General features: G+C 40.8%; 1 protein-coding gene across 5 annotated transcripts in view; it reads right to left on the bottom strand.

The window, feature by feature from the left end:
• The window catches only part of nav2a (neuron navigator 2a), a 755,574-nt gene that overhangs the window by 69,010 nt on the left and 672,082 nt on the right, over nt 1-14,482 (bottom strand). For 4 of the 5 annotated variants that reach the window (XM_052028895.1, XM_052028896.1, XM_052028897.1 and 1 more), the window contains 3 exons: nt 13,737-13,781; nt 8,750-8,910; nt 7,612-7,800 (listed from right to left, as the gene is read on the bottom strand). In XM_052028895.1, the coding sequence (XP_051884855.1) occupies nt 7,612-7,800; nt 8,750-8,910; nt 13,737-13,781 (395 nt within the window). The remainder of the gene's footprint in view (nt 1-7,611; nt 7,801-8,749; nt 8,911-13,736; nt 13,782-14,482) is intronic. The other variant, XM_052028899.1, reaches the window with a different exon arrangement.

Raw genomic sequence — 14,482 nt, 5'->3', positions numbered from 1 at the left:
ACTTTTGTCTGGCATTTTCAATTGCAAATATGGACGTGTTCAGAAACAGAACTAACCGTAATTTGGTAATTTGTTTATTATTGTCACCTGTACCAACATACACTTTGTTTTGCATGCCATCCATACAGATCATTTCAAAACATAGTACAAAGGGAAAAGCAATACAGAATGCGGAATATAGTGCAACAGTTACAGAGAAAGTGCAGTGCAGGGAGATGATATGGTGCAAGGGCCATGACGAGGTAGATTGTGAGATCTAGAGTTCATCTTCATCGTACAAGAGGTCTGTTCAAGAGTCTTATAACAGCAGGATAGAAGCTGTCCTTGAGCCTGGTGGTGTGTGTTTTCAAGCTTTTGTATTTTCTGCCTGATGGAAGAGAGGGAGAAGAGAGAACGTCTGGGGTGGGCTGTTTTCCCGAGGCAGTGAGAAGTGTAGACAGAGTCCATGGAGGGGAGGCTGGTTTTTGTAATGGATTGAGCTGTGTCCACAACTCTCTGCAACTTCTTGTGATCTTGGGCAGAGAAGTTGGCATACCAAGCCGTGATGCATTTGGATAGGATGCTTTCTATGGTGCATCTATAAAAGTTGGTGAGGGTCAACAGGGACATGCCGAATTTCCTTAGCCTTCTAAGGAAGTAGAGGCACTGGTGTACATTCTTGGCCGTAGCATCTACATGGTTGGACCAGGACAAGCTATTGGTGATGTTCACACCTAGAAACTTGAAGCTCTCAACCCTCTCCACATAATCTTGCTGGATTAAAGAAATGTTAAGAAAATATCAGCTATAAGTTACTCATACTGATCATCAAAAATAAGTGGTACAATTCAGATGGATGGAGGACAAACTAAGGCAGGATCTGATAAATGCAAACTGTAAAGAACATTAAAGAGATTGCAGATGCTGGAATCTGGAACAAAAACAGAACGCCAGGTCAAGCAGCATCTATAATGTAAACTATAATACTTGCAGCATAGGTTTCAAAATTGGAGAGAATTGATTTTGAGCAAATATCTAAGAGAATGGTAGAATGACATCCAAAGGTAATTTAGCCATATCTTCTTCTTAATTCAGCCTCTTGTGCATTTCTGATTTTGTTGCTCCATCACTTGTGGCTGTGCCTTTACCTGACAAAATCCATGCACTGTAATTCCATACCCAACCTCTCTATTTGAAAAATTTACAGGCAGCTTGCTTAAAGCGACTGTTTGCCTCTAGAATAAATACAAGCCAAAGTTTGCCCTTTTAAAAAAATGTTTTACTCCCATTACGGTGCTTCAGTGACATCCTTCTGTGTTCTACTTGAGGAGTGAGCATCTGCAAATTTGTTTGCCGATCATTTGTTAACATCCTTTATCCTCCTGGTAAAACTGTCCAAAAGCAGTAGCCAAAATGTTATGCACCACCAACTGAATTCCTCCAGTTGTTACAGATTAGGTTACTATTTGGTGAATGTCCCTTTAAGACATAGTACAGTAGTGTGTGTGTGTGTGTGTGTGTGTGTGTGTGTGTGTGTGTGTGTGTGTGTGTGTGTGTGGCGTGATTACGACAACAACAGGAGATAAGGACGTGCTGACGTTTTGGTTCAGTCAGAGTCAGCGAAGAAAGAGAAGGAGAGAGACACCAGCCTGCTGGTCTCGGTATCGATGGATGAAAAACAATAACTGTGTCTGTCACTACAATCCACGTATGGATTTTTGGAATAATCTAGTGCAGTCCACTTTGTCGTTAACCTGTAGAAGGAAACAGGTATTTGTGTGGATGGCCATGTCTCGAATGCCTTCAGGGTGGCAGATACTGCAGAACAGTGAAGATCATCAGTGACTGAGGTGTCGTATGGATTCCATCGTGGAACATTTGGATTTCGTAATTTCTCTCTATTTCCTCTTTACATCTTCTCTTCAGTCAATGGTGGTTTTGAAGAAGCCTTTGCTCACGTTTCACCTTATGGCTTGCTGAACTGAACTTTGAGAACTATTCCTGGACTTGGAGTTTGGGAATTTGCCACACACACACTTCGAGTTTAGTTTCTTGGGTTAATGCTAAAGATCTAACATATTTTTTCCTCTAACATTCTAACATTTTTACTTTTATTTTTCTTATTATCATAAGTAGTTATTAATAAAATAGTTTCTAACACTTATACATGACTCCATGTGTTTCTTTTGTTGCTGGTACGTGACACAATGCATGTTGATGCTTAGTGATTTACTGGTGTTAACTTCAGAAATGAAAAAGTGTCAAAGAATGTTTCCAAAGCTCAGTAAGTTAATTCAAAGAACTGCTGAGCTGTCGACACAGGGAGGGTTCCAGGTCCGTGCCGAGTTGGTGATCTTTGCAGGAATGCAGCATTGAACTTTCATTCTTTTCCAAGCCGCAATTCAAACTCTAGTTCACAGCTTTCTTCAACGGTGCACTTTACAAGAGTGATGGCTGCGTTTTAAAATAATTTCTGTTCTGAAGGGTCCTTGAAGTAAATTCAAAGAGTTTCCCAAAAATAATTAATTTCAGTTGTTCTGCTCCTGTAACAATGCCAGACAAAATAATGTAAAACAAAGCATAACTTCCTGATCCCTTCGGAAGATTGTGTTGTGTCATATTTGAGGTGACCTAGCTGAATAACGTTGAAGGAATGTTGTGCAAGCGTGCATCAGTACAACAGGGAAAGAGAAGTTAGTTTACAACAAACAATGTGTCACGATGAGTGCATTTTGTGATCACAACCTCAAACACATTTTTCTGGTAAACTAAGTATTTTTAACTTAAGAGGTGGAAGAAAACACAGGCAAACATGAGTCACTTCACACATGAAAGTGGCACAATAATATGTTTTGTTTTTGTTTTTGTGTTACTTGGCTGTCAATCTCTTGTCCTATCAAGAGAGGTGAACCAGTTTGGGTATTCTTTGGACTTTAGAAGAATGACCTGATTGAGAGACGCAAGATCTGAAGGGGGCACGATATGGTCCTGGATGCAGGGTTTTAACCTGAAACGTCAACAATTCCTGTTCCCCCCACAGATGCTGCTCAACCTGCTGAATTCCTCCAGCAGATTTTCTGTTGCTCCAGATTCCAGCATCTGCAATCTCTTGAGATGTTTTCATTAGTGAGAGAGTTTTGAACGAGGTGACGTGATTTCAAGATTAGGGGCTGTTCATTTAAAATGGAGGTGCACAGAAATTTCTTTTCACAGAGGGTAGTGAAACTTTAGAATTCTCTACTCCAGAGGGTTGTGGAGACTGGATTATTAGAAATACTTAAGGTGCAGGTTGATAAATTTTTGGAAGATTGAGGATTATGGGGCACTGGCAAAGAAAGGCAATTTAGGTCAGCATAGATCAGCCCTGATCACATTGATTAACAGGGCAGGCTTGAGGGGCTTGGTGGCCTACTCTTGCTCCTATTTTCTTCTGTGTTCAGTGTCCCCATGACCATGCATAATGGTAACCAAAGTGAGCCACAGATCTGTTACTTTCCAGTGTGGTCCATGTTGTCACTCCACTGGGACATCCTTCACTTGTTTAAAGCCAGGGAAGTAAAGAGCCACCCCACTGCCACTACCTCCCAGTGAACTTCAAACCTCTGTACATCTCCAAAAAAAAATCATTGCTCTGCAGTTGGAAATTAATTCAGCCTAAGACAGAGTAAAATTGTGCATATTGTTGGTACTGTCACATCCTTCGGGAGATTCAACCAGTGAACAGGATTTGCATATATCCTAAAACCTTTTCTCTGGTGTAAAGCTCCCCAGAATGATGTCAACAATAATGCAACATTCCGAATTCATCTCCTCTGTGTTATTCATCGTCACTGGTCTGAGAATTGACAGGACTTCATCACTCACAGAACAACCAGAGTTTACTAATGCTGCTATTTAAATGGACTGCATGTTTGGTCTCACTGAGATCAGTGGCCTCAGAGATAGCCACATGTGAGTTGGAACAGCTTTCCTTGTTGAGATTAAGGCTGTGGTCACTCTCAGTTTCCTACCCTGAGGATCATTCTAAGTTCCTATTGATGATATCTGTCAGATCTCACAGTTTGGTGCACACTGTTCCATTAGGCAAGTCACCAAAGCACAAGGTACCATACTCAAGGACAGAAAACTTCACTTACTTCTCCTTCAGCCGACATGAAGTGCCACAGGAATTTCCCTGCATTGCAGACTTCCCCCAAATGCAGGCATTCACACATTCATACTCCTTGCAGAAAGCTCTCCTGCTACTTTCTTCCAGAGCATCAGACTCTCACCCTGGAAGGTCCCTGAAGCTATGTTCCATGAAGAACTGTCTCCTACCTAAGCATGTCCAGCTTCCCTTGACCCCAGAGCACACTATCCCATTCCTTCTTTCCTCCAATCATTGCAACATCCATTCCCTCACCAGCAACACTCCCAGTAGCAGGATGGCGGAAAGACCCTTTAAAGATTGGCTGAAACGTTACAGCTACAAGGCTAAATGCTGTCCACAAGGAGAATGTGAAAGAGATCGAAAGAATACTGTGCACTAAAATTGACGAAAGAGCAGCTCCACACAAGGAAATCAGACAAGGATGTTCTGAGAAACTCAAAATTGAAGACACCGCAATTTGGAATTTAAAATTAATGGAATTTTAAAAACAGTGTCAGGGCTTTGCAAATTTCTGCTTTAATGCTGTTAGAACAGAAGAATACATCAAATTTCTAAGGTTAGGGTGTGGTTATAGTAACTTCCTCCTGCCTGACCAGAATCAGATTTATTATCACTTACTTATATGAAGTGAAATAATAAACAAATAGTTCAAAAACAAAGGAATAATGAGGTAGTGTTCATGGGATCATGGACTGTTCAGAAATCTGATGGCGGAGGGGAAGAAGCTGTTCCTGAAACATTGACCATGGGTCTTCAGGCTCCTGTACCTCCTCCCTGATGGTAGTAACGTGAAGAGGGCATGTCCCGGATGGTGACATCCTTAGTGATGGATGTCACCTTCTTGAGGCACTGCCTCTTGAAGATGTCCTCAGTGGTGGGGAGGGTTGTGCCCATGATGGAGCTGGCGGAGACTATAACCCTCTGCAGCCTCTTGCAATCCTGAGCATTGGGGTCTTCATAGCAGGCAGTGATACAGTCAGTCAGAATGCTCTCCACTGTACATCTGTAGAAACTTGTAAGCATCTTTGGTGACGAGTCTGGACCACTCAGCATGTGCGCATTGCCGAGAACATTATTGAGCCAGCATCGCTCATTTGGGGAAGGGGTGTGGGTGGGAAATGGTTGCAGGGGGTTAGTCGAAAGGAGAAATTTCAATGAGCTCACACACTGTTTCATCTGACGGTTGCTGAAAATGACTAGTGAAGTACTACAATGCCAGTGTTGTAATTTTGTCAAATGAGATTAGCTTTAAAAGCTGCAACATAATTGTTTAATGTGTAGCAACAGCTGGTCAACATGACGACAAAATAAAACATGCCCAGAAATTCAACTGCAAAATGGAACCTTTTTCAAGCATCATGCAACTCAAAAATCATTTTCATCCAGACCAACACACAGTAGCAACCACTTCAGGATTGTTCTGCTGTGCATTGGAAAATCCACTGCACCTCCAGGCGTGAGTCACGCATGCCCCTTGACATACAGGATGATGCCACTCCCTGTGCCACACTCCCATTGGAGCACTGCAGAGAACATAATCTACTTTGTTCCAAGAGTGCCTGTTATTGGGCATTCCTGGGACAACATGGTCTTTCTAATGGAGCAACAGATTTAGGCCCCTACCCAGAATGTTCTGCACTTAAATTTCATCCCTCGGGCCACTCTTTGACCCCATCTGGCTTTGCACTAACCCCAACCATTTTCCCTGATCTCAACTCTACAATGCAGCTCTACAAAACTCTGGTTAGACCACATTTGGAGTACTGTGTCCAGGTCTGGTTGCCTCATTATAGGATGTGGAAGCATTGGAAAGGGTGCAGAGGAGATTTACCAGGATGCTTCCTGGTTTAGAGAGTATGCATTATGAGGAGAGACTAAAGGAGCTAGGGATTTACTCTTTGGAAAGAAGGAGGATGAGAGGAGACATGATAGAGGTGTACAAAGTATTGAAAGGAATAGAAAGAGTAGACAGCCAGCGCCTCTTTCCCAGGACACCAATGCTCAATACAAGAGGGCATGGCTTTAAAGTAATGGGTGGGAAGTTCAAGGGAGATATCAGAGGGAGGTTTTTTACCCAGAGAGTGGTTGGGGCATGGAATGCGCTGCCTGGGGTGGTGGTGGAGGAAGATACATCGGTCAAATTCAAGAGATTTATAGATAAGCATATGGAGGAATTTAAAATAGAGGGATATGTGGGGGGAAAGGGGTTGGATAGTCTTAGGCGAGGTTTAAAGGTTGGCACAACATTGTGGGCCAAGGGCCTGTTTGTGCTGTACCGTTCCATGATTCTATGAGTATCACCCCCCAGAACCCATGATCGACCTGATCCCAGGTCCAAACCTTCTGAGTAGCCACCCACAAACCCATGATTCGGCCGTGACATCTCCCACCAGCCATCCATCATTGATGGTGGCACAAGAGACTCAAGATGCTGAAATCTGAGGCAACAAACAATCTGCTGGGGGAGCTCTGGGTCGAGCAGCATCCGAGAGGGGAAAGGAATCGTCAACGTTTCAGGTCAAAACCGATGCGTCCTGATGCAGGGTTTTGAACCGAAATGTCCACAATTCCTATCCATCATTGATGATCAGGCTCCTTTCAATGGCCACCAACCCCCCCAATCCTTATATATCCCTCAGTGCCAGACTTCTGAGACCTATCCTACCCGTGGCACAATGGTCCAACTAGGATTCTAGCCATTGGCTATCCCAATCCCCTTCCCCAGCAGTGTACTGGATGGTACACTGAGCATTCCCTATCATTTTTACTCAGGCTCTCAGTCACAGCTGAAGTTTTCAATAGGGCCATCATCGCCGGGTCAAGATTTCCCAACAGTACCACAACAATGTCTTCGTAACGCAGACTGCAGCAGTTTAAGGCAAGAGCTCAGCAGTGTGCTCCCAAGGACAATGAAGGGCAGATGTTAAATGCTGGCCTTGCCATCAACACTCTCATATTACAGGCAGAAAAAGGAAGAAAATAAAACACTCAGAAATTCAAATAGAATGATTCCCGCTAGGACTTTCCCCAGTTCTCCAACTGTACACCATCCCGTTATTGAAGCAAGCCAAGAGACCAGCTCCAGGCTATTTCTTGCTCTCCCCAATCCAGCTGCTGTGGATAAGGTTTCCTGCTCAGACAGGAGGATTCCCAGCTTGTGGTCAGAGGATGGCGTGACTTCACATACATGAGTCTTTCAGCGAGGCATGTCAGTGCACTTGCAATGTTTTCATAGCTGACAAATCTGGAGAAGGTATTTCTTTAAAACATCATGCACTTGGTATTATGACTCATCTCTTTTAAGAGGCCTAAATATTCAGTATTTAGTTCATTTACAGTGTTGAAGTGAATATGAGGAACCTATGTTATTCTATTGTTGGCCCATTAAAATACTTTCAATGACTAGACTCTCTGATAAAGACATCCAATGTTATGAAACACCAGCTTTCCTCTGTATGAAATACATTGCAATAGTTGCTGACCTTCCTCAAATCCATCCCGGAATGATCCAGAGCGGCTCATTGTCCTGTGCTTCTCATCCAGGGACATCGAACTGTTCCGAAATCTGGAATCGCTGTACGGATCATGTGATCCATCCTGATTGGACACGCTGTGACATCGTAGCATGCTGGGGTTGGAGAGGCTCATCTGGGCAGCAGTGGTTGGACTCGCTGTTGATAAGAAAGTCACTCACTAACAGTAAAATGTTAAGACTGTACTCCAATATATCAAAATTCCTCTCAAAAATATGTAATGCATTTGGGATATATCCCACTGGAATTACTGTTTTAATTTTGAGGTATGTAATAATGGATATATTATGAACCTCAACACCTTGGGCTTCTCTGTTTCCACAAACAGCTTTTTCATTCCTATTTATGAATCCTCTTAAGGTTATGGGGTTGCAACAAACTGCAGAATTCCTCTACTTTCACTTTTTCTGGGGTGCTACAAGAAACACGCCAAAGGAACACATCACTGCCACAGTGGCGCAGCTGGTCGAGCCGCTGCCTCACAGCACCAGAGACATAGGTTCAAACCTAACCTCTGGTGCTGTCTGTGTGGAGTTTGCACGTTCTCCCTGTGAATGTGTGGGTTTTCTCCAGATGCTCCAGCCATATTGGAAAGATGTGTGGGTTGATAGGTTAATTGGCCACTCTAAATTGTCCCTCGTGTGTAGGTAAGTGGTAGAATCTGATGGTTGTTGTTAGAATATAGGGAGAATGGGATTAATATACAGTAAGTGTAAATGGGCAGTTGATGGTCAGCACGTACTCAGAGGGTTGAAGGGCCTGTTTCCCTACTATATTTCTCTGTGACTCCACTTTTATTGTTTTGATAACCACTTGATCCATTCCATACTCAACAACACTCTTTTCTGAATTCCAGTGATTCAAATCTTCAGGAAAATCAGCAAGAACAAATCTTCTTGTCCATTCTACCTATTCAAGTATCAAGTTTTAGGTTGCATTTGCTGTCTAGACATTCAGCATTTCACTAATCCGGCACAGCCAATATTGAAGTCCCAGTTGACTAAAGGAATATTGTGAATGTGGCAAGAGTAGGTACAGAAATGTAGCAAGAAAATGTGGAAGTCTATATTTAGATCGAAAGTCTTACCTAGTTGGGAAAAGTTAAACCTTGTTCCAGAGGGTGAGGTGATACTAGATCCTGGAGAAAATGGTGAATTGTTGATATTCTCCTGCAGTCCACCTGCAGAATGTGAACGCAGCCACTCTTTTGTCTCATCATTACTTCGTGGTTGAGATGAAGGAGTATACCTATGGAAACATCAATCATCGGCATAAAATCACGCATTAGGACTAAGACATGAGCCAATATATCCCTGCGGGTTTCCCATTGTCAGCACGTGCTTTGTAGTAAAGGGTGATTTTAGGCAACATCATATGTAGCACAGTTCTTTACAAATAACCTGTCATTGTTATGCAATTCCAAGATAACCTTGTTATATTGTTACATTTGTAATTTATAAAAAGGATGAAAGACCTAATTCCAATGGTGGGACTTTCATCTTCCAGCTCTTTTTAATAGGTTCTTCCTCAGCATTTAATATTGGATAAACAACCACATTAAAGCAGCTTGGTAATCTACCGAGAGATGATCACACAGTTATAGCTGTGCAGCCATGAGTGTAATGAGATTAGTATGTTGGCCACTGGCTGAGCCCACTTTGGCACACATCAACAGTGCCCATTTGGATGCTCCTGCAATTTCATGCAAAATTTTGCCAACGGAGGATCAGTGAGCACAACAGTCCAAATTATAGCTTCCTAGCCAAATCAGTTGCTTCAGGAAATTCTGGCCCAGTTTCTTAGCACAATTAATTATCTCCCTCTCGGCAGCAATTAGAATGGCAATTTGCCATATGGTGTGATATAGATTTACTTCGCCAATACCATTTCAGGATTTCTCTTCTAATCAAGCTGAGGAGATATGGGGGAAGAGAGACCAATGCAGAGAGATTAGTTTTAGGTTGCTCTACCCAGGTTTGTACACATGAGGCAGGCCAAATGGCTCTCTTCTGCATTACAGCTTATTAAGATTAACAGTGCAGTTGTAAATGATAAGATTATCAGAAATACCTCAAATGAATAAAAAAAAGATGCAATTCAGTCTACAAAAATTATTTAGAGTTAACTAAATCAAAATTCTATGTCATTTGATTGGTATATCTCCAGCTAAAAAAATGTTTGTCAAATATCCCTGGATATAAATCAAGAACTGACTTCCTTTCAATTCTGTCTTCTGAAAGACTTGGCAAGAAACAAGTTCTTTACTAAGCCCAAAAAGAAACCTCAGCACATTTCTAATTCCTAATGTACCAAGAGTAAATTTGGTGAGATGCAAAATATGTATTTGTTTTATTTTATTGACAAAGTCTTGTTGTCATATTTTGTGTTCTCTAAAGGACTTAATGAGCTTGTCCATACCTCCAAGGAACGAATATCATCTTTTGGATGAGACACTAAACCAGGACCCCTTCTGCCCTCTCAGTTGGATGTAAGAGATCCCATGAAAACATTTCAAAGAAGAGCAGAGGCATTGGTCCATGTGTCACTATATCACTAAGACAGGTTGGGAGCATGTTGTGTGCAAATTGTCTGCCCAGTTTCCAACATCATAACACTGATTATATTTCAAAAAGCACTTTATTGATTTTGGGATGTTCTGAGGCTCATGAAAGGTGTTGTATAAATGACAGCCTTTCCTGCAATGAAAAAGCTGATTGCCTACTTCCTTTCAGCTCTTTGAAGAGGAACAAAGAGCATATAAGGTGAATAAAAAATTAAAACCCATTGTTCAGATTGAACTTTTCCTCTGACAGTTTATTGCTTTAAATGTTTGCAATCTCCTTGTGAGAATGATACTATGATGGAAAGAGAGATTTTAACACATAAAACTCATTTTGTTAATGGTGGGCAATTGGGGATTGGAAGAAAAACAAGAATAACAGTGCAAACATGGACAGTTTTGTAAAGGTTACCCTTGGCAAGACAGAAGAGCTGCTTATATTGTGTGATTCTTGTAAATTCTAGCCTCATGCACTTCACTCAGATTAGTAGCTATGTCATTGGTTACTTGGAAAGTTGCACTGGGAGTCCATCCTTAAACAGCTCCACTGCTCCAAAACTCTTAAAGAAACTCTTCAAAGCTATTAACTTCCCCAAGCTTCTGGTCACTTATCTTTGTAGCTTCTTACGTGACTTGTTCAAATACTGTCCTGGGAGGCACTGTGGCCTGTTTTACCACAATATATCTGTTTTATAACTGCAAGCTGTAACAAACTCAAAGTTCTAACAAACATATAAAATAATAATCCAGTGTACACAAAATTGTTTCAGATATTGGCACATGCAACATGCATCTTCAAATGAGCACAGCCACAAAAATCAGAATACAGTATGCTGTGCTCCAGTGTCCTCCATGCATGTTAATCAATTTAACAACCTAGTGGCCTAAAATAGATTTGCTGGACTGAAGCACGTAATTTTAAGTGAAAGATTATTTTCATGCTGCAGATTGAAGTTATTTCATCACACACAATCCAGTTAATGTTGTGAACTGATTTTACTATTCTTTAGACTCTTTTAGAGTACTTTTGGTCAAAATTTGGAGTTAGAATAATGGCAAAGTTAACAGCTGGGGAAATAAAGAATAAAAATGCTAACTAATTCTGCTGCTAATTCAAACGTACATTTGGGAGACAATAAAACTCACTCTCCTCCCTCTATGCCAATACTGGGCAATCTGACTCAAACCCTGTGAACAATGCATGTGTGCAGATTTTCAGTGAAGGCCAGATTTATGAATAGCCTGAAATGACGGACAGCCCAATTTCACTGTTTCAACCCAAATGCAGAAAAAAAATACACATATGGCAGCAACTAGTAACATTTTCAGAAAGGAAGGTATTAGAAATTCAGAAGAAAAGCCGATGAAGGAAACTCAATATTTCAAATTTACTTATTGGACATTTCTGTCTAGGTTACTGCAACTTGCTCCGGGTGAAAGTGGCTTGCTTGACCAGCTTAGAGTTGACCATTTCACTGGAAGTCTATGGTCACATACCAAATGAGGTAGGGATGGCAGACCTGACCAAACCAGATTGGTTTTTAATGACATGTTCAACACTAACTCTTCCAATTTTCATTTAATAACTATATGCAGCAATTTTCATGGCTGGATGCCTGAGTTTATTGGTGAGAGAAGGCACTTAAAGGTGCATTCACTGAATGCAAATGTACCAACAGGCTCAAGGACAGCTTCTATTCCACTGTTGTAAGACTCTTGAATGGATCTCTTGTACGTTAATGATAAACTCTTGACCTCACAATCTGCCTCATCATGGCCCTTGCACCTTATTGTCTACTTGCACTGCACTTTCTCTGTAACTGTACCTGTAGCACTCTATTCTGCATTCTCTTATTGCTTTTCCCTTGTAATACCTCAATGTACCTAGGTTTTGAAATAATTTATATGGACAGCTTGTAAAACTAAGTTTTTCACTACATCTTGGTACATGTGACAATAATAAATCAATTCTAATTCCAAACTCACATCTCTGGATGTTAGTTCTGTACTTTAACCATTAGGCTGCATCCCCTTACTTGCTGTACATACTGGGACTTGCACTTTAGCTCTCAAAATCAGATGTATTTGAACAGAGTCTTCTGTAGGGTTGTAGGAAGAAAGTTTGGGTGTCCGACTAACTTGGGCACGTTTGAGAACCAACACAGTTGTGATAAGCCCTAGGACTTCCTTCCCTTCTATAAAACACAAAGATCTCAAACTGAAATAAATATTCATATTGGAAGCTTGCTTTAAAACTATTTCTAGGCAGATACTTGCAGTCTTCAAAATATGATATTTTGACTGCTTAATAATATATTGTATAATAATAATGTATTGTGTTCAGTTCTGGTTGCCTTATTATAGGAAGAATGTGGAAGCTTTAGAGATGGTGCAGAGGAGATTTACCAGGATGTTGCCTGGATTGGAGAGCATGTCTTATGAGGATGGATTGAGCGAGCTAGGGCTTTTCTCTTTAGAGAGGAGGAGGATGAGAGGTGACTTGATAGAGGTGTACAAGATGATAAGAGGCATAGATCGAGTGGACAGTCAGAGACTTTTTCCCAGGGCGACAATGGCTAACATGAGGGGATATAATTTTAAGGTGACTGGAGGAAGGTAAAAGGGGGATGTCAGGGGTAAGTTTTTTTTACACAGAGAGTGGTGGGCACGTGGAACGCACTGCCTGCAGAGATTGTGGAGGCAGATACATTAGGGACATTTAAGAGACTCTTACATAAACACATGAATGATAGAAAAATAGGGGGCTATGTGGGAGGGAAGGGTTAGATAGATCTTAGAGCAGGATAAAACATTGTGGGCCGAAGGGCCTGTACTGTGCTGTAGTGTTCTATGTTCTATAAACCATTGGGAGTCAGGAGAACAAGATTCAAACTGAAAATCTAAATTCTGATTTCCTGAAAATTGTGCAATGGATCAAAGACAATGAAAGTGTTCACACACAACTTCTTCTTTCAAAGCAAAGGCGGTGTGGGGGTGAGAGGAAAGTCAGCAAGGTTCCTCTGCAGTGTATTTTTTGGTGTTTTATGTACCAGACACTTGGTTCTTTGACATAATGATAGCTGAGTACAAACTGATTCTCTGGAAAAATTATGATCCTGTTGAATACTCAGAAGTAGAATTGTTGTTGCATTGTTGTTGTTGTATTCTTACTTATCACTGCACTGGAAAGAAATTAGGTTAACTTAGAGTTAAGTGAGGAGAGAAAGCAATACAAGCAAACAGGCCTCAGACAAGCCACCTACAGCCACGTCAGTAAAAGCACTTTTGAGTCATGCTCACAAAACAAACATCAAGTTAAGCAAAAAACCGCAGCAGCTTAAAATGTTCCATAATCCAGCCTGCGTGATAGCACAATTAAAGCAAAATAGCAAAATGAAGATATTGAGAAAGCTCACAAAAAATGGATATATGCCACCCACACCAACAGCCACAAAAACAAAGTGCTTGGTGCCTGAGCCACAAAAGCGATTATCCATGAGGGAAGTACCAATACCTGAATCCTTTCTTAGGCAAGGTATTCCTATCAAGTTGTGGATCACTGTAGGAAAGTGAGAAGAAAGCTAAGTACAAGTAGGAGGTTAAGCTGTTGTATGACTTAAAATAAAAGTGTAGAAGCTTCATAACCTCTCAGACACATACAGTACAATGATCAATTAGATTTGAGAAAACAAAATGGTAGTTTGAGGTTTATAATTTTAACTATACGTAAGAACTTCAAGTACATTACTACAAAATCTGTGGTACAGATATAAGGATCATAATCTCAACTGGTCATTGGTCACACATTGAAAAAACAGAAATCATCTCGCGAGTTCTTATTGAAAAGTATCGAAAAGTTTTCTTGATTGGCAATGAAATATATAAAATTATTTTCAATTGTTACTTATAAAATGCAAACATTCTCTAGTCGATATCAGCACATTTGTTTTCCTGGTCCCAGTCACTGACATAATGCATTTCACTTGCAGTGTTTTGCAGTAAAATTTAACACTTCATGAAAAAGTAAATATATGAGTAGCACTTACTGAGCATTTATTTAATCGTATTGACACTTTTGCAAGTAATAATAGAGATCTGGTCAATGTAACCTTCATGATGGAGCCACTTCTGTGGTTAAGGGAATAGTTTTACATAACATTTGAAATGTATAGTTTCAATTAAGAAGTAACAAAGATCCGAATGCCTTTTTAATGACCTAGTTCATCAATTAGGGTTCACGGTTAGGCCTGTGGTAATTTT

Source organism: Pristis pectinata, chromosome 14, assembly GCF_009764475.1.
Source record: "Pristis pectinata isolate sPriPec2 chromosome 14, sPriPec2.1.pri, whole genome shotgun sequence".
In the NCBI taxonomy this organism is placed as follows: Eukaryota; Metazoa; Chordata; class Chondrichthyes; order Rhinopristiformes; family Pristidae; genus Pristis; species Pristis pectinata.
Note: the sequence above shows the minus strand (reverse complement) of the source record. Positions and strands in the feature narration are given on the sequence as shown.